The sequence below is a fragment of the Halyomorpha halys genome, unplaced genomic scaffold (assembly GCF_000696795.3).
Source record: "Halyomorpha halys isolate HHAL.00 unplaced genomic scaffold, Hhal_1.1 Scaffold474.1, whole genome shotgun sequence".
NCBI classification, from domain to species: Eukaryota; Metazoa; Arthropoda; class Insecta; order Hemiptera; family Pentatomidae; genus Halyomorpha; species Halyomorpha halys.
This window is the reverse complement of record NW_027108830.1, coordinates 1,145,552-1,168,201: the sequence shown is the minus strand read 5'-3', so window position 1 is coordinate 1,168,201 and position 22,650 is coordinate 1,145,552. Positions and strand designations below refer to the sequence as shown.

At 30.3% G+C, this 22,650-nt stretch overlaps 2 protein-coding genes across 2 annotated transcripts in view; one reads left to right on the top strand and one right to left on the bottom strand.

Moving 5' to 3' along the window:
• LOC106683247 (protein Skeletor, isoforms B/C) overlaps positions 1-22,650 on the top strand; it is a gene marked incomplete in the record, with an annotated part of 168,897 nt that overhangs the window by 136,030 nt on the left and 10,217 nt on the right. Inside the window, 1 exon segment of the mRNA XM_024358354.2 lies at positions 11,461-11,560. Within this exon segment, the coding sequence (XP_024214122.2) occupies positions 11,461-11,560 (100 nt within the window).
• LOC106683250 (uncharacterized) overlaps positions 1-22,650 on the bottom strand; it is a 168,789-nt gene that overhangs the window by 143,196 nt on the left and 2,943 nt on the right. The window lies entirely within an intron of this gene.

Genomic DNA, 22,650 nt, shown 5'->3' with positions numbered 1-22,650 from the left:
CCACTTTCACCTGGCTTCAAAACAAACTATCTTTGGTCCTCTTGTGTACTAAAATATATATTTTTTTATTTTATGCAAAAAATATTAATTATCAATGATTGAATGATTGCTCCAATCATCTTGATAAAATTATTTGGTATTATAAATACAACTCTATGGAAGTGTTAGTGGATATTTGTTCTTGGGGCTTATTATCTAAAATATATCAATTAACATTACACTCAAAAGTCATTTATTAAAAACTTATATTATTTTAAAATAATTATATAAACTAATATGTTATTATGGGAAATTTTTTCTTTTACATTATATTTTTCAAAATATGGAAAAAAATTCGAATACCTTAAGTTTTAACCTTCTGAGATGTATGAAGATTGTCAATTTTAATTTTATTTTATCTAAGTTCACACACAGTTCACAAACAGACTATTTGCTATTGTTGCTATTTTAGTGCACTCTGTTGGAGATTTAATTCAAATATTTTCGTTAGTGAGAGGTCCTAATAATATTTTTCCTCAATTATTCTAATTGGTAATTGATAATTTAACAATGAATCCCCACTTTCTCGTCATCTGAAATTCCTTAATTTTTTTATTGATTATATTTATCATTATTATTTTTTCTATTTAATAGATTCTTCGAATGAAACATCTCGGTTAAACATGAATTAAGACAAAATAATTTAAAATATTTTCAATATATACGGAAAATATCATATTATGAAAAGTCATCGAAAAACTATAATCAAAATTACACAATCAAACCAGGAGCTAACTTCATGAGTTATTTAATTAGTTATTATATATCATAATGATATATGTATTTTTAGCTTAAATCTATTAGTTTTAATCGTACCAAAGTTTTGTCAACGTAGTGCAATAATCTGATAAAGACAAGTTACCAAAATTTTACATTATTTGATTTTAAATTTAGGTACTTACATAGAATAAATTATGTGAAAATATTTGGATATGGATATTGGAGATCTTTCTTACAGTATTATTTTAAGATATATGTATTTTATAAATTAGATAAAATAAAAATTTAATAAATATTTATTTTTGTTTATTATTATTTTATATGTGAAACCACCATAGAATTTTAACAAATAATACCTTTAATAAAATACCTTCAAATGTGAATTGGTTCAGACACGCTTTTGATACTATGGCATAAGAACATTTTATGCATATCTTATATTTCCATGAGATTACTACAGATACGATAGGAAAAATAATGTAAGCGAAACTTATTCTTTGCAATTTAGAAAAAAAAAATGTATTTGTAACCTACTTAAAAATTAACTTTAAAACAAACAGTTTCACAGTTCATAGAGATTCAATATTTTTGTCACATTTTCACCGAAAATAAACTTTTGGAGAGGATCTACGATTATTGGAGGAAGCATGGTGGTGGCATAATTCTACTCTCCTTCAAAGCAAAAGTGTACCAAAATACCACGCCCACGGAGGCTATTTTTACGTTGAGGTTAATAGGAATGTCAGCCACTGTAATCCAATCTGAAACAGAAAACGGCCTGTGATTGGACGCTTCTCTTCCCCTATTCCTCTGTCATGTTTGTTATCATAAGGCATACCTTTTTGGCTTCACTTTTCCTGCCAATTTACCCTCTGCATTAAACTCCTTTTTCCAAGGGTGTGGGTAGAAATGCATATTATACAAATTTTATAACGCTTATGAATCACTTTTAGTGTTCTCTGGAAAATTGGATACAAGCGAGTTTACTCCAAAAAAGTAGGTGTGAATTTCAGTCAATTTTTCGTCCTAATGAAAGATTTTTCCCATCTCATTTGTCCTTTTAAATTGATTTTGAGGGTTTAAAAGTAGTATATAAATTTTAAAAATGATATTTAGAGTAGACATGTCTTAAGTCAATATTTTTTTAACACGTAGAGGTGTTGCCTTGCTAGGCTTTACTTCTCTAAATTTTTATCACTGTAAAAAATAAAACTAATATCATCAACTTTTATCTTTAATTTGTTTTCTATGAATCTTAGCACTGAACTAACCATCTCATTTACTCCACGCTACTCTTTGCCTTTGCGCCTTAAATACTGAGTTACATTTCTCTCTGAAAATCGTATAGTTCGAAACAATTTTGGATCCAAATATGTCAAGAAAACGATTCGAAAAAAAAAACTATAAAACTATAAAACGAAAAATAAACTAAACATATGCTGTTGTTCAAGAAATATTCATTACAAATTACAAATACCAGCCAATCTCCGATGGAAAATTATGGAAAAAGAAGAGGTAGCAGTCTCTATGGTGAAATTACACATTGGAAGTCGTTAACCGAAAAATCCGGAAAAAAAACTTTTTTTAGCTATGCCACTATTGAATAAAAGCTCATGTAATTTTATTAACTTACTAAGATTCTGCCTAGTGGAATATCTACTTGACTTATTATTATTTAATAAGCACAAATCTATATATTTATAGAATAGGTCTTTTGGGAATAGAGAAGTAAAATACTAAGAATAAGATAAAGTAAAATATTATAACAAGATATAACAGAAATAAATAAATTAATGAATGGAGCCCTAAGATGTGTGAATCAGACTAAGTTTATGACCCTAAAAGGGCTAATTGCCTTGGGGATCAAACGAGAAACGTGTTTCTTCCTTATGAGGTTATTCTCTGTGGTCCTGTAAATTTTTATAATATCCTTTGTTATAAGAAAAACTTTTTTCTTATGTACACAAAAACTTTTTCACGCATTTTAACCAGTAAATCCAAACACCTAATGTCAAATTCAAAACAGTTTCATAATTTTGAAGAATAAGGAAGGAACGATTTTAAATTTAATTTTTTTTAAATATCTTTATTGAAATTGACAACTGTATATTATATGATGCATTCAGTAAATTTGATCTTAGTTAAAATGGAGTTTTACAGGCGTGTAGAGAAACTACCCATTGGTGGCACTCTAATGAAATTTTACATTAGCAGGTCTCGTGGCCATCTACTTTTGGCGCCTCTGAGGACTGTCAGGAATGGAAGAGGATGCAAGGTTAGAAACTAGGGGATTTGAGTGGTTAGGGAGCTTATAATGGAAGGGAACATTAAGCTCTTCATGTATAATGTATGATACGAGAGGTATTCGAAGGTTTAGTGGAGCCTCAAAGCTCAACTCCATTTGTCCAGATTGGCCTTATTACAGTCATGTAGATCAGTCTTTTGTTATGAGTTGGAAGTTTAGACCGTCTGTCTAGTCAGTGCTATAATAGTCGAAATCGACGTGCAGTTACCTGTCTTTTCAGTCTTGTTAAGGACTCCAAGTTAATCGTTTGTCCAGACATAGTCCAAGGTAGCGGATCTGTTCGACATGGATAAGAGTAATATTATTGAATGAAACTATAGGGCAGTCTGTAAGTTTACGACGAAGGGTAAAGGTGATTTGATGACATTTATCTTAATCCTGCAATTACGACTCCTTTCTTCGAGGGCTGTGGAAATTTAATTTTTTTAAATTAATTTTTAGATAAAGAACAAAAAACGGATGAATTAAATAAAACCTTAAAAAAGGTTAAAGAAAATGGTTTTATATTAAAAATGTATAAGACCCACTTGCATTTTCTTAAAATGGAGCTTATAAAACAGCCTTGTTGGCCATTAAAGGTATCCATGTGATTGCACCGTACTTCCTTACTGAGAGGATGAGCTAGGAGCAATACCAGCTGTGCTCATGGCGCAAGGGAAAGGTGGTTAACCTCAACCAACCTAACCTTAATTTCCTCAAACCTAGAAACCATTCTAGTCCTCAAAGATCGCTTCATTCCAATCAATCATATATGTTTTAAGTAGTATTGTCAAAATAAATTACTATAAATTAGAACATAATAAAGATTCAATTTTTTTTCTAATTTAGTTAAATTAATTCATTTTTCTTCCCCTTCTGCTCCAAATATATTAAGGTATAAAGTAAATAGAAATCACAAAATATTCCAAAAGACAAGCTGTTGTAGAATAGAAAGTCCATTAAATTATTAAAAGATAATCGCAATGATAATTTTAGTAAAATTTTGTAGCTTGTTTTATACATTTTTTTATGGAGATGAACTTCTGTACTGTAATGTATTTATAATTGCTTACCCAGTCTGAGATCTCTAACTTCTGCCGCAGGAATGAATATCGAACTTTCTAAGCCTTTAAGCACTTAGTGAGATAACTAGGAGAATCGTTAAAAGAGGCATTTCACTATTTTGTAACTCACGGTCCCAATTCACTAAGCATCATTTGTAAAATTACAGGAGAGAAAAAAATAGTAGCTATTTGTTAAAGACGTTTAAGAAATTGAGGATTCGCTAAAACGTGACGAAATCCCTGGCATCCCATTAAAGTAGCAAAGAATTGAATCGTTTTTTGGGGGCAAAACTTAGTGTTTTTAAGAAAAATCTGAAGTTCTCCAACATTTCTTTGCGATTTCCCAACTTAACTATAATACCTTTATTTTATCAACTGTTTTTGATTTCAACTTTTTACTTACCAGTTGGGAATATTACCAATTTATAAGAAATTTATAACAAAGTTTTAATGTTTCAATGATTATGTGGATGAACTAAAAATATAAGAATTCATTTAAAAGAGTAAATAAGTTTTTAAACAATTGAAATAATATGAAAAAATAATAACAAAGAGAGAGAAGTGAAACGTGTCAAGTAAATTAACAAAGGGGATTGACACACCCTACTATTCAAAGGGAAAGTGAAGCAAAAAATAAGGGAATTCACCACTCCCTTGGAGCTCAGGTTGCGTTGTTAATAGACATGTAAAATATTGAAACTTAAATTGAAAGAGAAAGCAGCCAATGATATACTTCTATTCCTCTGCCACACTCTTTATCCTATGGTCCATTTTTTTGGCTTCACATTTCTTTACTGCTTACTCCAAGAATACTCCTTCCTCGAAGGTTTTATAGGAGTACGCAAGGAATATGGGCGTAGAAAAGGAATATAACAGGTCCATTTACCGATTTCTGAACCTAATGAAATTTGTCTTAAAAAAAAAAAAAAAAAGTTTTTTCATTGTGTTTCAACAACCTAAATATTACTCATATAAAGTTGAAGGTATCACCATACTTATTGCCTAATGCATCAGATCGCATATAGACCTACTTATTTTTAATTTTATAATATTTAATGGATGTCAGTGTATACAAGATGTAGATACTTTTTCAAAAGTTTTCAGTAATCTATATCTAACATCTCCAGCACGTTAAGTTGAATGAGGAATGGTATGTTGCGCCTCCCTCATAATACATCTTGACTAAAATCCATTCTGCCCCTTAAGCATTGCAATTAGTCACGGTAACTCCATGACCTTCATCTCTCTGTACCCTTCGCTGATGATTGATACTCAAATATCAGAGGTACTTTCATTCATCTCTCAGGAATAAGAAGTTGCTGAACTTGAGGATTGCACACCGTTGCGCCACACTAAATGAGGGGATTGGCGTAACCCACACCTGGCCAGAGTTAATGAACTGGGGATCTTCTGATTCACCTGCCTTTCACCTCCGTCTTCGGCCATCAGCTGTCGCAACCTGGGTCAGCGGCCTCTTGTGCCGATGTGGAGGAGTCGGGTGGGAATGTTTGTGGTGAGTGCGGTGACTTGCATAAAAGTGCGGGTGCATATGGTGTGATGGCTAACCTCCGACATTTTGCCTATTTCATGTACCTACTTTGGAGTCTCACCTATATTGTAATAGGCTATTAGAAATTCTATTACACTTTCAAATCGTTTTCATAGTTAATAATTCATAAGTTGGAACATGGAAGACTCTTATCCTATTCTAGATGAATGAAAAATGTGGCCGCTTTAATTTTTAGAAAGTGAACATAAAGAAATAAAAATGTGATACCACTGGTTTGGGCTGAAATATATTTGGATTGACAGAAGATTTACTCCAGTACCCTGAATCTGTTGGCAGTTACCCAAGAAATATACTATAATGGTGGTAAAGCAGTTGAGCCAATGCACATGTTGATTTATTAGGCTGGATAAATAATAAATAAAAATAGTTTGTTCAGTGTAATTTGAGTCTTACACACAGTTTACCTTCCAAAGGTTATTTTTTAAAGCTTATCGTTGTGTTACCTCAAAGTAAAAAATGTTTACCGTCTAATAATAGTATACTTACATCTTAAATTTTAAAACTATTTGTAAATATATAAAAACAAAATTTCAAAAAATTAGTTCCGGCAGACTTACATGTTCTTCCTAATTTTAAGTTACAATGGACATATTACTAATAGGCAATCAATATGAAGAATTTTTTCGATAAAGTTGAAATCAATGGTAATTTCACCACTAAAGTATATTTAAAACTAATTACTATTTTTTTTAAAATTATGATTATTATTTTCTTTTTTGAACCATTATATTCGATTAAGAAAAGAAACGCTATTCCCTCCTTCTCAAAATTTGAATACATTTGAGTCCATAAAAATCGGTACGTAGTGCGTCCTCCGAAAATTTCATCCTATATTACTTATTATAATTATTATAATTTTATCCTATATTACTTATTTTACATCCACTTATGAGATATATAGTAGAGTGGAAGCATTTCGATCGTGCAAAAATATCGAATTCTAGTTTTTCACGTAAATTCACATTTTAAGATACACTAAGTCTAAGTAAACAAGTCTCGAAAAGTGTTCCGTGTGTATATGGTCAGCCTAGATAAAAAAGTCGTACGAAAAGAAAATTGTAAATTTAAGGCGGCTATATGCCCAGGGTGTGACAGCAACTTTTACTATAAAATTGACAGACCGTCAGCACCACTTTGTAGAATCAATGTTTTTTTGTTTTTTTTTTCGATTTTCTCCAAAATAGCACTAACGATTTAAATTAAACTCAGTATATCAATGTATTATGGAATTATCTTTAATGTTACATAGGTTTTATCCTCACTGAAGCAGTTTAAATAGGGTTTAAATGACAAATGTTAAACAAAAAGTTTAATATACAATCTTTGATTTTATTTATTTGAAATAAATGACAATTTCTCATAGTTAGCACTAATAAAAAATGGATAAGAACAGAATATGAAAGGATTAAATGAATATCAAATGAAGAAAAAGGGAAAAATAGAAATAACTATGAATCGAAAAAAACAAGAACGCCCGATCTCTTACGATAGCATGTATGAATATACGACTTCGTTATCTTATGTTAAACGGTCCTATTCTTGGCAGGAATAATTTTAATATTCATTATTTCTACCCCAAGAACCGTAGAAATTTTATAGCTACAGCAATATAAAAATATTTGTTCAAAATTTATGCATTTTCTCATATCTTATGCATCATAAAAATAATTATAAAAGCAGAGCAGTAAGTGGAAGCTGTGTGCTGTAATTTTTTTTTTTTACTTATATACAGAAAAATCGTAGCAAATTGTTTACACTAAAATAAAAAATAAAATATTATTTGAAGAAAAATTATTGAACGAACAAAGGAACTAGATAACAGTATACTACAGTAGAACAAGATAAGCTACCATTTGCATTTATTTTTTTGTTTTTAAGAAAATAGAAGTTATAGGAGTGGAAATTATCTGCTACGTAGACCGGTCAACAAAGTCACCTTATCAACTGTCTGGTTCGACATTTTATAAAATTGAGATATGGTTATTGTAAAACAATTACATGTTCAATATTCAAACGTTATCAAGTGATCACTCCCATATTCGATAACGAATGCTATCGACGCTGCTTGCCCCATGAGGTTAAAGTCATTAATCGAAATTTCTTTTAATAAAATTGCTATAAAAAGCGTGAATTGTATAAAATAATTCCTTGAAACTAATGGGTAATCAAAAAATGCATTGATTGGTTATTTAGAATGTAAAGGCGCAAATTTTCAAATTATTGGTCCTCAATAATTTATTTAAAAAAAAAACACAAATTTATAGACACTCTTCAGTGGCCTTTAACTTTTATATGGCACAATCTAATGTAATCTTTTTCTATAATTAATTGATGAATATTAAATTATGCGTTGAATGAGTGTCAAACATGAATACAGTCCCAGAATACATTTGGAACCGCTGGTGCAAAAGCGATTCATAATAATTTCGCCAATGAATCTATATATAAAAGGGAATGGTTCTAAGCTTTATTCACAAAAAACTTTTGAATTACTGGACCAATTTATATGCGGTTTTTTTTTTCAAAATGTTCCCTATCGCTTAGGGGCTAATGCTCAAAGATACTGAAATCGTCAATTTCTGCGGTAGAAAAATTTTTCGCGACTATTCTGGGGGCTTATCTGAGAGATCATATATTGCCTATTCAGATATTTGTTATACTAATATTATCAATGAGACTATAGACATTTTTTTGTATAATTTCACTGAAGATGGGAATAACAGTGAGTTTTTAGATATTTTATTTCTGGTTATTTAGCGGCGCAGTGAAACCTATTAATGAGAACCTCTTGCTTTAATTGTAGAGCAATGCTAGATGTCGACACTGATGATGAATGGTTAAGAAACATATGAATGGTTAAGAAACATATGAATGGTTAAGAAACATATGAATGGTTAAGAAACTTTTTTTCAAGCAATCCTCTATATAGGGGATGCGGGCAACAAAAATTACCCGAAAATCTTTTTTTTTTTATAATAATTAAATTATTTCTGATTTTTTCTAATGCATTCAGAAATATTTTTTCTTTATCTTCAATAAATATTTTTTTTTTTAAATATTTATATATTGCTATTTTCAACTGTACATTATAATACATTTAGTAAATCTGATCTAAGCTAAATTGGAGTGTTACAGGCATGTAGAGAAACTACCGATTGGTAGCACTCTAATGACATTTTACATTTGCTGGTCTCGTGGCCATCTTCTTTTCAGGCGCCTCGGAGGATTGTCAGGAATGGAAGAGGATGCAAGATTAGAAACTAGGGGGTTTGAGTGGTTAGAGAGTCTATAATGGAAGGAGTGATATCTGGTTCGGGCCAGATCGGTTACATAGAGAACATTAAGTTCTTTATGTATGATTTTATTTGTGACAAAGTAAGGAGCATTGAGGATTTTCAATAAATAATAAAATTAATGATTAAAGAGCATTGTAATGAACTTAAAATTAATTAAAATAGTAATGACAACTAACTCTCCATATCCAATAATAAAAAGCCATAATATATTTTTGTGTTTTATTCTTATATTTTAAAAGAATTTTCATTTTTCCACATACAGCCAGGGCACAGCGTTGCTCTATATGACTATTAAATACAGATACAGTCTTGGGTTTTGTAATAAATTGGAAACAATCACCAATAAACTTTTTTAAACATAATACGAAAATTCTGTTATGTCCCTTATCGCATATGTTGATTCTATTTATATTGCCAAATCATAAAAACAAATAATGTATACAAGTAAATGATTAATAAATAAATTCAATAATTGATATCAAACTTTGGATTTTATTTATACTGTCATATAGCAATACAAAAATCTTCAATTAAACCATGGAAACAAACTGTTATAAATTAAATATATTTGAAATAAAAATTGTAGAGCATCAAATGTAGTTTTATTTACGAGTACTTTACATTTCGAGTTTAAATCCTATTCAAGCCCAGGTGCGACTTGTTCACTCACATACATTCAGCGAATTCTAATATACTTCTAGCTGAGCCAAAAAATTAGCAAAATCATTAAAAGTATTAATTATTAATGATTCACCCTCACGTAAAATCTCGAAAAAAAATGGGGGCAGAGAGGAAAAAAGGTTTAGGCTTCCAAATATTACTCCCCTAATTCCAACTCAACACACTTACAAATTACTGAAATCTATCTCCACTTTTATGATATTTCTGCCTAGAAAACAGCTTATATGCCTTTCAATTCATCCTATCTAAAGGAGATGCAGGAGGTGGTCAAAGAAAAGAGAAGGAATACATTTACCTGACATCCCTGCTACCCCCAAAAATCATACCTCCTCTTGGGTTTATGGAAGTGTAATAAGTTTACGACTTTTTTATCATTTGATAAATTCCTAAAGACTATTATTTTTACGAACAGTAGTAATATTCTCGTAGTTCATCCACTAAAACGTAATATAGGTGGTAAGTTACGTTCACACTAAAAAGTTACCAATAACAATGATAATTGCACTTATAACATTGGTGTTCAAAAAATGTTAAAATGAATTTAGTTAATGGGCAAAATTTTGAAAAGTTGGTATTAGCAGGTGACTAATCTTATGTTTAGTAAGTTGCTGCTGAATTCGAAATAAATGTTTTTAAAATCTAGAAACAGATCTCAAGTAATTATTTTCCAAAATGTATTGATTTGTTTGAATCTTATGACTAAAAGTCTACATTGTTCTTGAATATTATAAGTTGGGGAAAAGAAAATATTTGATATAAATATATTGATAATGAATTGTTTAGTTACTAATTGTTTATTATGAATATTTTAATAATAGTAATTTAATAAATTGAGCAGTAAATTACGTAAATAATCCGATGAACTAATTAGACAATCACATTTGGTGAAATATTTGGTTGCTGTAACATTTCAAATAATTCTGGACAAATTTCGTTTAAATCTTTTTTTGAAGGATGAGAGGGATGAATCTACTAATTTTCAACAAATAATTTCTGTTATAATCATACAATCACAGAAGTCATGGAGTAAACTTTATTTTTTTACATATGAGATTATATGATACTTAATTTGTCGAATTTTAAGGGAATAGAAATTGTTTTTTGTCAAAATATAATGTTGGAAAAGGTATTAGATATACTTTAATGCAATTACCTAGAAATGAGTCAACCGTAATATTCTAACTAATAAAAGGTCATTAACATCAATTTTACAAAATTAAATTAAAATTTTCTGGGTATAAATGAGACTAAATTAAATAAATTATGATAACACATTACAGCAATAAATAAATGTTTTAATACTGGAAAATGTCGGATCAATGGTTGTTCAGGTGAGTGATGTTAATAAAAAACATGTGAGTAAAAATAAACACTTGTTGATTTATACTCAATATTTAAATTTAAAAATTATCGTATTCTGACCAGGCTTTAAGATTATTGGTTTCTTTATGTAACTATCTTTATGTAGTATGCATAAATTTTTTATTTTACTTTTTTATTCTACATATTGTGAAACGAAAAACTTTTAAAAGGATTTATTCTTTCTCATAGATTACAAATTTTTACTGTTGAAATAATATTGATTATAAGCCAAAAAGAATGAAATATGACCAAAGGTGTCCCTTAAAAGTAGCTCATAATTATGTATGTAAGAAAAGATTTGATTTGTTACCTCTTCGTTTACCAATAACTTCAGAGAATGCGATTTTTGTATTCCATCTGTTTGACATTTATCAATTTTTAATTTTTCCATTACCATACTACATGTAATAAATATTTTGTAATACATTTTATTATTTTTTACAGTCTAAACTCAATTGTGAAGTACTGAGTGACGACTTGGCATATGAGGTCCGGTGGGCAGTTGCTGGTGACAGTATCGTCATACAGCTCGTAGCAAAATTAGGTAAGAAATTTATATTAATGTTCATATATAATATCATATAATCATCTTTTAACAATTATTAAATGTAAATATTTATTCATTATTGCAGGTTTTAATTTTTTTTTGTTTTATAAATTAAGTAAAATCGTGTAATATGAAACCTAAGGCTAACCAGTATTTCTATTTAGAATGAATTATTAAATTCAATTAATTTTTATGTATTTTTAATTATTGAGCTGTGAAAAACTAATCAGCTAACCAAAACCCAAGAGATGAAAATTATTTAAATACTTTCAACTCTAATTAGTGAATATTCAATTAAAATCTCCATTTTTAGATTTGATTATTGAAGATAGCGCTTACAATATTTATATAGATAATAATTCATTAATGAAAAAAGTTGTCTAAACCCAAAATATGAAATTACAACATTTTTTAAATAACAGTAGTGATCTATGAATTAAGGACTAACCGAACACTCTTTTTTGTGCATATATAACTGTATTAAAAAATACTCTATTTTGCGCAAATAAGGCTAAATACTCTTGAGCTTTAAAACAATAACTTTTCATAGATATGCTGATAATTTGGTACGTTTAGTTGAAGGAGTGGTAACTCTTGGGGAAATACAATCTTGTTGATAAAAGCTGTTAAAGATTTTTAAATATAGTAGGAGGGAATCCGTTCAGAAAGGTACAGAGAAATTTAAGTATTTGGATTGGTTATGGATATCAGGAACTGAAGTACTCAAAGAAATGTGGCTGTGAAGCGACATATTTCTTATTTTACGATCTCTGAAAATTGTACAGTTTGCAAAAGTCCTATTTTGTTTCGACTTCCTCCAGAAGCAAGAAAACAAAATGGACGCTTAAAGTTATGGGCATAGTAACGTAGAAGGGAAAAACCGTAACGTAGTTGATTATATTGTGTTAAGGCTGATTACGGATTGGTGTTTGGAGAGTGGCCAATAGACAGACCTCCGTAGGCAGTGACTACTGATATCTTCATCGAATCTTAGCATTCATGGGATCTTATAATTATTTATTTAAGTAAAATAATTAGGAAAAAATCATATTATTTTTTAGGTTCAGATGAATAATGTTGTTTTATTTCGGAGTGTTTTAAACTGGTGGTTTATTTTGATTATAAATATACTGTGTAACTGCGTTACGTAGTAAGGATTAACATCTCAGCTTATTTTACCCTCTTTACATACACGTAAGATTTCCTTATATTTCATAATATATTTTTTCAGTTGAGCATTACGTTCTTACATTGTATTTCCTCCTCTTATGCATTTAGATTTTTATGTAACACCATAAGTTCTAATGTTGATCTTAGTTTTTTAAATGACTAATGAAGTGCTCGGAAAAGTTTAAGTATAGTTTTAAATTTCCAAAAAGAAAACAGTATTCGCTAAGACTTTAGATAGTTATAAATCTATAAATGAATTATTTATGTAATAAACATACTACATGATCTTTATTTGTGTAGTATCTATATTCGAAGTATTTATGAATATAAATACTGTGTTACATGAATAAAATAAATTTCTAAAGACATAGATACGAAATTTATTATTATTTTTTAGTATATATATATATATAATTTTTGACCTTATTTCAGAAAAAAAAAACAATAAAAAATGAACATATAATTCTAATAAAATACATCTCGAAAAATTGTTTATTGATCTTTGCACCGAATAGAGATAGTACCAGCTTCCTCTGTTATCTCATACTGTTACGGGGTAAAATACTCTTTCATGACGTAAATAAAAAACAAATAAAAGGTAAAAAAAAGAAATCATTTGATATTGACAGTTTTATCAAAATTATCTCAAAACATCCATCCAATTAAACCAGTTGGTACCTTAACTAGGTATCAAATGAAGTTTAATGTCTGTTATGCCTGATGTATACGATATTCAACAATTTTTAAATTCGATGATTAATGCGACCACTGCCTGAACGGAATCCTAAATCCAGTGCTAAATAACATATAGGTCATTGTATTATGTATATTAAATTGAATTCGATAAAGTTATGAATATTGGATTAATTTTTTTTAATAAATTAAATCAGCTTACATTATGCTAGTATATTATTAACTAAGTCAGTTAAAGTAACATTACTTTAAAGAACATTTTTATTTCTTATTCTTAGTTGATATCCCAACCTATTCTAACACAGTCCTAACAACATACGATGATGACACATGTGTACTGTCTGTAAACAACGATCCTACTAATGCATCGTAAACTCTATAGTCGATTGAAGAATGGTGTCAAAACTGGAGAATCAAAATAAATCCTAACTAATCCCAACCGATCACCTTTACTCTCCGTCGTAAACCTCCACCCTCCTGTCCTTCAGTATGGTTTTGAAATATTCCACTAACGCCTGTTGAACAGATTCGCTACTTAGGACTCCATCTTGAGAAGAGACTTACTTGGAATCCACATACAAGAATGAAACGACAAGAAACAGCTCGTATATTTCGACTGCTACTCTTAAACTTTCCATACTATGATAATTAGACAAATTTGTACATATGGAATTGAACTTTGGGGCTCTACCAAACCAAACCAAACTATCAAATTCCTCCCGAAACCTCCTTACTATCAAAAATCCTCCGTAAAATTCTAGATGCTCTTTATTACGTCACAAATAAACTTATCCACAAAGACCATAACATCCCTTTCGTTGCAGATTTGGCCCGAAATGAATACGCGTCTTTTTATTCTGAACTCCTTATCCACCTAACCATTTAGTTTTTAACCTCGCATCCTTAACAATCCCTGATAACTCTCCAAGGCATCTGAAAAGAAGATGTCCATGGGATTTTTTAACTTAAATTAATGTTTGAAGTACCACCATTCGTGGTGGGTTCCTTCCCAAGATTTCCAAATGTTTGAAACATTCATCTAATTTACTTATTGTATTTACAAAAAATAAATTAATAAATGCTAATTCTTTATCCATCTGATTTCAACCAACGTCAGTAAAAATAATTTTTTAATCCCATCCAAAATATTGTCCGTAGACTTAATTTTTACCATTAATTCAGGTTTATTAGACAGTTTCAGTTCTAATTTTTTTTATTTATTTGTGTACGTTGTAGCTTTCGGTGTCCATATTTATTATTTAAAACAAGTTTCCACTACTCACTACTACAAAATTAAATAACAATATTATAAAATAGCAGACAATGATTTGATCCAAAAATCCGAAAATTACGCAATATGAATCTCAGATAATATTAATTATACAAAATTTAAATCCCTTATCCATATTTTATATATTGATATATTTCTTTTTTTATGACTGTTAATAATATGAATTTTTGTGAATTTTGAGGATCAGTCAATTCAATACAACTATATTGAGGCAACGATTCGCAATCCTTACATGCCTTACGATGAAAAAAAAAACTTTTTTAGAGTTATAATTGAAGATTAATAACTAAAAACATTACTTACAATTTTCAACCTATAACTTATATTTCTTTTTAGATTTTTGTTGAAGTTGTTTTTTTCTCGAGGTATGATGTTAGGTATATCAACTTTGAATCCTGTTGAATCCAATGTTCTGTTTGTCCGAAATGTGAAGTAAGAGCAGTTGGTCAGGTTTTTTAGTCCTTTTTTTATTAGAGCTTCAACTATATTTTTGTTGATTCGCCCTTCCGAAGTTCCAAAAAAGTCTTTCTCGCAGTTCACTTCACAAGGAATGTTATACACCATATTAGATTGTAGCTATATGTTCTCTTTTCCTTTCGTATTGGAGTAAAATCCACACTTTAAAGTGGTCGTATTTTTGTATGTAATAGAATGATCGTTTTTGTTTAGTTTTTTATATCCTCTCTGAGAGTTTCTTTGTAAAGAATTGTGTAATATTTTTTGTGGTTTCTTGGATTTTGGTTGTACTAATGGCATTTAAGTTTCTAATCAATAGTACATTAAAAAATGGTATTTAGTTTTCAATTTCGAATTACGTTTAGTCTGGAGGAAAATATATAAAATCAATACCACTAAACAAGCACCGATGAACCGAGCACGAAAATAAACATCCCCTAAACGCCAAAAAAAACAACTAATAAATAAGGAAAAACAATTAAACTGTCTGAGGTAAAAAATCTGAATTAGTGGTTTGAATTTTCCTTGAAAACCAAATATCTGGCCTATCGGATAGCCTGTAAGTCTTCACTGTTGATCTTAGTATTATTAAGTCTTCAAACCTTTACTAACTGATTATTTGTAGATACTCCTTTTCGGGATATGAATTTGGGGAGCTATAAAGGCCGGAATTATTATAAATTTATAATTAGTATAAATGTCAATTTGGTTATACCGAACCAAGCGAAACATCTCTCATTTCTCTTGCTGAGGAACAGAACGCATTACTCCTTGGAAGGTTTTTTGCAGCAATGGCGTGAAGGCTGGAGTTGCCTTCCAGGATTCATGATCCTGAAACATGACTCCAGCAACCAGTAATTGTGCCAAGGTTCGAGTTCCGGCTTGAGATACGCTTCCCCTATACTTTACCAGTCATCCAATCGGGGCTTTGGCTTGTAAACGGCTTAAATACTTATTAATCTTTTCCGGAATGTCGGCATTATCATAGGAGGTATGAATGAACGACATTATTGGAACGAAAGAGACCAATGATACAAAACATTGCAAATAAAAATGATCTCTAGTATTTATAATAATAAATCTTGGATTTGCTTATGTGGAATGACAAATATTCATTGAATACAAAACGGAATACATAAACTTTTTTTTTATTTTTATTTAAATTTATTTATTGATATTTACAACTGTATAAAAAATGCAACAAGTAATTGATCATAGTGACATAATGATATGATACAGGATGTAGAGAAACTACCCAGTAGTAGAACTCTAAAAACAGTTTACAATATAAGGTCACGAGGCCATCTTCTTTTCAGGCGCCTCGGAGGATTGCCAGGAATAGAAAAGGAAGCAAGGTTAGAAACTAGTGGGTTTGGGTGGTTAGGGAGTTTATTATGGAAGGAATAATATCGGGTTCGTGGTAGATCGGTTACATAAGGAACATTTAGGTCTTTATGGATGGTTTTATTAGTAACAAAATAATGAGCATTGAGGATTTTACGAAGAATTTTGGATTGTAAAGATTGGATACGAGAGGAAGGAGTTTAGTGGAGCCCCAATGCTCAACTCCGTATGTCCAGTTGGACCTTATTATTGTCATGTAGATCAGTCTTTTGTAATGAGTTGGAAGTTAAGACCGTTTGTCTAGTAAGTGCTGTAATAGTCGGAATCTGCGTGCAGTTTCCTGTCTTTTCAGTCTTGTGTGAGGATTCCAGGTTAGTCGTTTGTCAAGATGTAGTCCAAGATAACGAATCTGTTCTCCAGGGGTAAGAACCACATTATTAAAGTATACTGTAGGGCAGTCCGCAGACATAAACATTAATGTTTTATTTTAATTAGTGAAATATTAGATGTCTGGGTAATTTCGCAGTTCATATTTACAACAGTAAATTAAAAGAAACTTTAAATTATTTTAATATAAATTTTATTATTTATAAGTATTGTTTTTTTTAATACTGTAATTTTTGAGTAACATATCTTTTCACGTGGGGGTGCAGCATGATGAAAAGTCATTAAAAGATAAAGAAAGCTGCATCATCTATCAAATCAGTTTTCCAATCACGTGTTTGACAAGTAGACATGAAATAATTTTTAAGACGTATCCCATTAAAGTTATATTTATTTCCTAATCAACAGTTTCTTAAAATCGGTGTTATATTACTGAAGATTAATTCTGAATAATTCCTTCCTAACCATAGAACCTTTGATACCCAGACTATGCTTTTATGATTTAAAGCGTTCAGCCGGACTAGTTTAAAAGAATACACGAAATATTGGTACTTTCTGTCAGTTAAAAATACAAGATAAACTTATCTCAATTCCCTGAATTTTTAATAATTTATTTATTGTTATTTACTACTGTATACGCATATATTCAACAAGTAAATTTGCTGTAGGTGACATAGTGACATGATACGAACATGTGGAGAATCTACCACATCATTCTATCAGTGGGTGGTACTGATAGAACTCCAATAACAATTCTAGAGAAGAAGATCTCGAGGCCATCTTCTTTTCAGACGCCGAGGAGGATTATTAGGTAATGAAGGAGGAGCCAGGTTAGAAACAAGTGGATTTGGGTGGTTGAGAAGTTTATCATGGAAGGAGTGGTATCTGGTTCTGGCCAAATCTGCAACATATGGAACATTGAGGTCCTTATGGATGACTTGATTTGTGGCAAAGTAAGGAGCATTAAGGATTTTACGAAGGATTTTGGACTAGATTGGATTCGGGAGGAATTTGGTGCTTTAGTGGAGCCCCAAAGCTCAACTCCGTTTGTCCAGATAGGCCTTATAATAGTCATGTAGATCAGTCTTTTGTAATGGATTGGCAATTTAGACCGTTTGTCTAGGCGAGCAGTTTCTTGTCTTTTTAGTCTTGTATGAGGATTCCATGTCAGTCGTTTGTCGAGATGTAGTCCTAAGTAACTGATCTGTTCGACAGGAATAAGTGGGGTTCCCTGAAATTAAAAAAAAAAAAATTGAGGTAACGCCTGAATACATTAAATTAATTAATCAGCAATTAGAAATAAAATTAAGATACTAAAGCAGAACAGATCTATACTCCTGCGGCAGCCTCTGAGACCAAATACCGCAACCACCATAACACAAGTATGCACTGCCATTATCATCTACACGTAGTTTACGAGAAATCCATTTGCTACTCTAACCAGCAAATACCTTTGACAGCGCTAACGGAAACGATAGTATGCACCGGACTTAAGGCTTTAGGGTTAGTGTTTGCTTCATTGTTACTGTAGAAATCCACGTTTGAGAATGCTGCGTTAGTTTGTGGGAACGGAATAACTATGGGGTATGTCGTTTGTTGCAGATTGGGTCAGATCATATGCTCAACACTTTTTGATTTCCAGTTTTTATTTCTTGTCGTTGTCGAAGTGTAAAAGCAACGTCAAACAATACTCAACGAAGGTCAAGATTTATACCATGAGCGTTTCACTCACGGAAAGTTTGACATATTTTTATAACCTCTGTTTGATTCGTTCTATACCATGTTTCGATTACTAATGAATTATTTCATAGCCCATGAGTTGTATTTAAAATTACATAAGCGTACGCTACGCAACAGATTTTAGTTGATGTTCAGATGAAGCATTATGTAATAGATTATCAGTTACTAATTTATCAACGGATATAACAATTTTTTGTCTGTGGTCGTGTGTTAAAGTGATTTTTAATAAATGTAATCCTTTCTTTCACTCTAATATTTATATTTTATTAAATGTAATATCATGGCCGTAGAAACGATAGTTGAAAAAAGGGAGTTTGTCCGAAAACTATGTTTCTAGAAATAACCATGCGTAGTTTTGTAAATTATTTTAAATAACTGAAATCAGTCCATAAGTCAATTTTCCGCCCAGGCCCAGGTCGAACCAACGCCGCTACTGCAGACTTGTGGTTGCTAAGGTGAAACCTCAACTCCCTCGGCTATAAATGGGCTCGATCCTTCAGATCCTGACATCATTTAGAATTGCCTAGATGCAACTCTTTAATATCGGGTTTCTCATGTTTTCTGACAGAATGATGTTTCATAGCCTTTCCCATAACGTTGTGTACCAAAGTTAACATAATATGTATATTTTTTTTTCTGGGTTTTTTCATCTTATGTGCTTATAATGCAAAAATTCAATACCCTATAATTGTACTCAGATAACTTTGCGAATAATTATGTGCAGTGAAAAAAAATTGTAGAGGTTATTTTGTTCTTGCTAAGATTAGGCTAGTTATATTAATACTTTCATAATCTTTTTTTCAACAGATCTTCCTTTATGACCGTGTGAGGTGATGGAGACTGTTCATCATTATCCAATATATATGTATTGGATTATAGTCCAATATATTATTGCCGTAACCTCGTTCTTCCAACTCACAGTTTAAAAAACTTGTTAGTATTAGACCCAATGTTTGTTAAAACCTTTAAATCTCCGTGATATATGTTTAGTCCCATTTAAGCTGTAGTTAATTAAACATCTCCGAAAGCACATCACATACCAAAAAGAAGTTTGATTTTTTTATTTGACCTATTCTGTAGGTATGACTGTATCATACACAAGGGTTAATTTGCGACACCCCTACAAGCTTTTGAAATAGTCTGTAGGAATACCCCAATATAGAGAAAGTAACCTGGAATACGTTCAATTCAAAATAAAATCAATAATTTTTTGTCAGATGTGCCACTTTTAAAGCAAAGCAGTGAAATACAAACTGTTTAAGGTTAGTTTTGTAGTTTAAAAGTTTGAAAACTCAGTTTACTGTTTTTCCTCAAAATTATTTATTATACTGAGGGTTATTCTGCAGAGTAAATGGATATAAAAAATAACCGCTTGCTTTATATTTTAATGGGAACATCGATGTTTTATTCCTGCTATATTCTTATGCCTTAATTACTCCATGAAACCATGGTACGTAGCAAATGATACATCCTTGTAGACTTAAGGATTCCATGCATCGTTTTTGAGGCCTATTTCCAAATGAAAATTTAATATATTTTGCAGAACACAGTTCACCTAAATTTTCATTAGGGAACAGGCCTTAAAATTACATGTAACTAACTGTATTTGTAATTAATGTTAGCTCCAAATAGAGCTTATGAACGAAAAGGTTAATTTGATAATTATATTTTATGTATATTATTCTCACAGACTACGGGTCGTTGGGTCAAAATCTGGTCGTTGGGATACTAAAACATGTGTTTTTTAATTTTCAATCTTATAAATAAAAATAACAGATGTAAATTTCTATTAGCTTTTTGTACCATTGTGGATGCTTTTCTACCATAAAATGGCTGAACTGATTTCGGAGAAACTTTTTTCAGTTGTTACCTAGAGCCGTTAGATTTAATGAATATAATTAATTTGCCTCATGAGGTTCTAGACCAGTGGTTACCGAACGGTGGTCCCAAGTGGAACGGAGAGTCTTGAAATTGGACCACAATCAGGGTCCAACACTTATTTTGTGGGTAATTGTTGATAGAACTATTTTATTGTTTGTATTTTGACTATTAGGTCAAAGATTAACTGTCTCAAAGTGCACTTTTAATCTAATTATCCTGTTTTTTTTTTTCTGGAGATGGGGTTCGTTGGACTCCTAAGTCCAGGATAGTGGTAGATCGTACTTCGTCTATTTTCTAGCTTAATGGTCCAAATATATCTACAGTTATGGATTCTCTATTTGCGGTGCCCTCTTTTATTTCCTTTAATCGCATGCGGCTCCAGTGCAGCTCCTAATAAAATTTCAGATTTATTTTTCACTCTGAACTATTAGTTCAGTATTGCACATTCGTAGCATATGAGCGTAGAATGAGTAGTATTGGTATATATTTTCATTCTGTTTGAAATTTATTTTATTTAAATTTTGTTAGGTATACTGTTTTGAAATTACTATTTTCATCTTGATAGTTATATTTATTATATGTTTTTAAATTCTTATATGTGACTTGTGGAAATATACAATTAAACATAAAAAAAACAATAAATATAAATAAATGTTTTCGTCATTCTAAGTATGGTCCTTTATAAAATATACAATTCAGATTATGTCTCTCTTTAATCTTATGTTCCCCGTAAGACTTTGTAGAGATAGGATACAGTTAATAAATTTCACTTTATTTGGCCACCTTTTTGGTTCGGCACATAGACAGGAGTCAATCGACATAAATACAAAAAAAGTTGGTCACTCCATTTATGAGGTAATCATGACACAAAAACACGCAATAAAATGGGTTTTAGGGACAACTGAAAGGCATAGTTCACTCAAAAACTACACATTAAATATGGATCCGATTACAATAATTTTCGTACATACTACTGGTAAGAAAATAATTATACAATGATAAAATAATTATTGCATTTATTTAAAACAGTAAACTACCATATTTTAAAGGAAATATTATGTTTTCCGTCATTAAATTATCAGGTTAAAATTCTTTAGTTTTCAAACAGTATATTATACATTTATATTACTACAATTATTTTTGAAAATCTGTTTTCAAACTGGAAAATAATCTCTCCTTTATTTTTCTATTAGTTTATCGTAATATTCTTTCGTAGTTTACATTTATCAATTATTTTTACTAATAATTTATTTTAAATTAAGCAAAAATTAAAGGTACTTTTAAGAGGATGCCATTTTGTAAATGCGTATTTAAATTTTATTTAAACTATGTTGGACTATTTTTTCGAAAAAAAAAATTAATGATACGAAGAAGCATTAAGTCGAATTTAGCGAAAATGTTACTCTAACATTACGGGCATTAATCAAGTAATTTCAGTATCGTTCAATTTTTTTGTATTTATTTATTTTTCTTTTATCATCATTATTATTATTATTTGAGCAAGGGTCTTCAAATACTCCCTGACCTTTTTGCGAAACGTAATTATTTGGACCTAGCGAACATTAAAACTTGGGTTTGAAATTTTTCACCAATTTTATTAACTAAGTATTTCATACATAAGTAAATGATAGTAAAAATAATAAAACGCCAAGAACGATGAGAAATGTTAAGAATAAAAGAAACGAACTGAGTACTGTAGCTCCTTTTCGGAAACTGAAGCAACTAGTATCATTTTAAATACATTTGTAATATAACGAGATTTTCAGATCTTACTGCTACAGTGAAATAAATTTAGATATTGTGTATATATGGATGGCTAGATCTTTATTGTATCAGTAATGTTTTAGACAATTTATATCCTTTGGCTTCTCCTATTTGCCTTTCACACCTAATAAAAATTGCTGATAAACACTTTTTTTTTTGTTTGAGTATCCAAAAAACTTTTCAAGAACTCAAAAATTAAATTACATTTCATACTTACAGACTAAGTAGATAATTCTCTTTATGTCATTGGTGGATTTGGGTATTTTTACCATTTATTGGAAAAAAATCCTATCTCTAGTTGTTATTGTTGGCCGCCATTCTTATCTTCTCCTTAATTGTTAACTAAATTATTAGTTATTTAAAT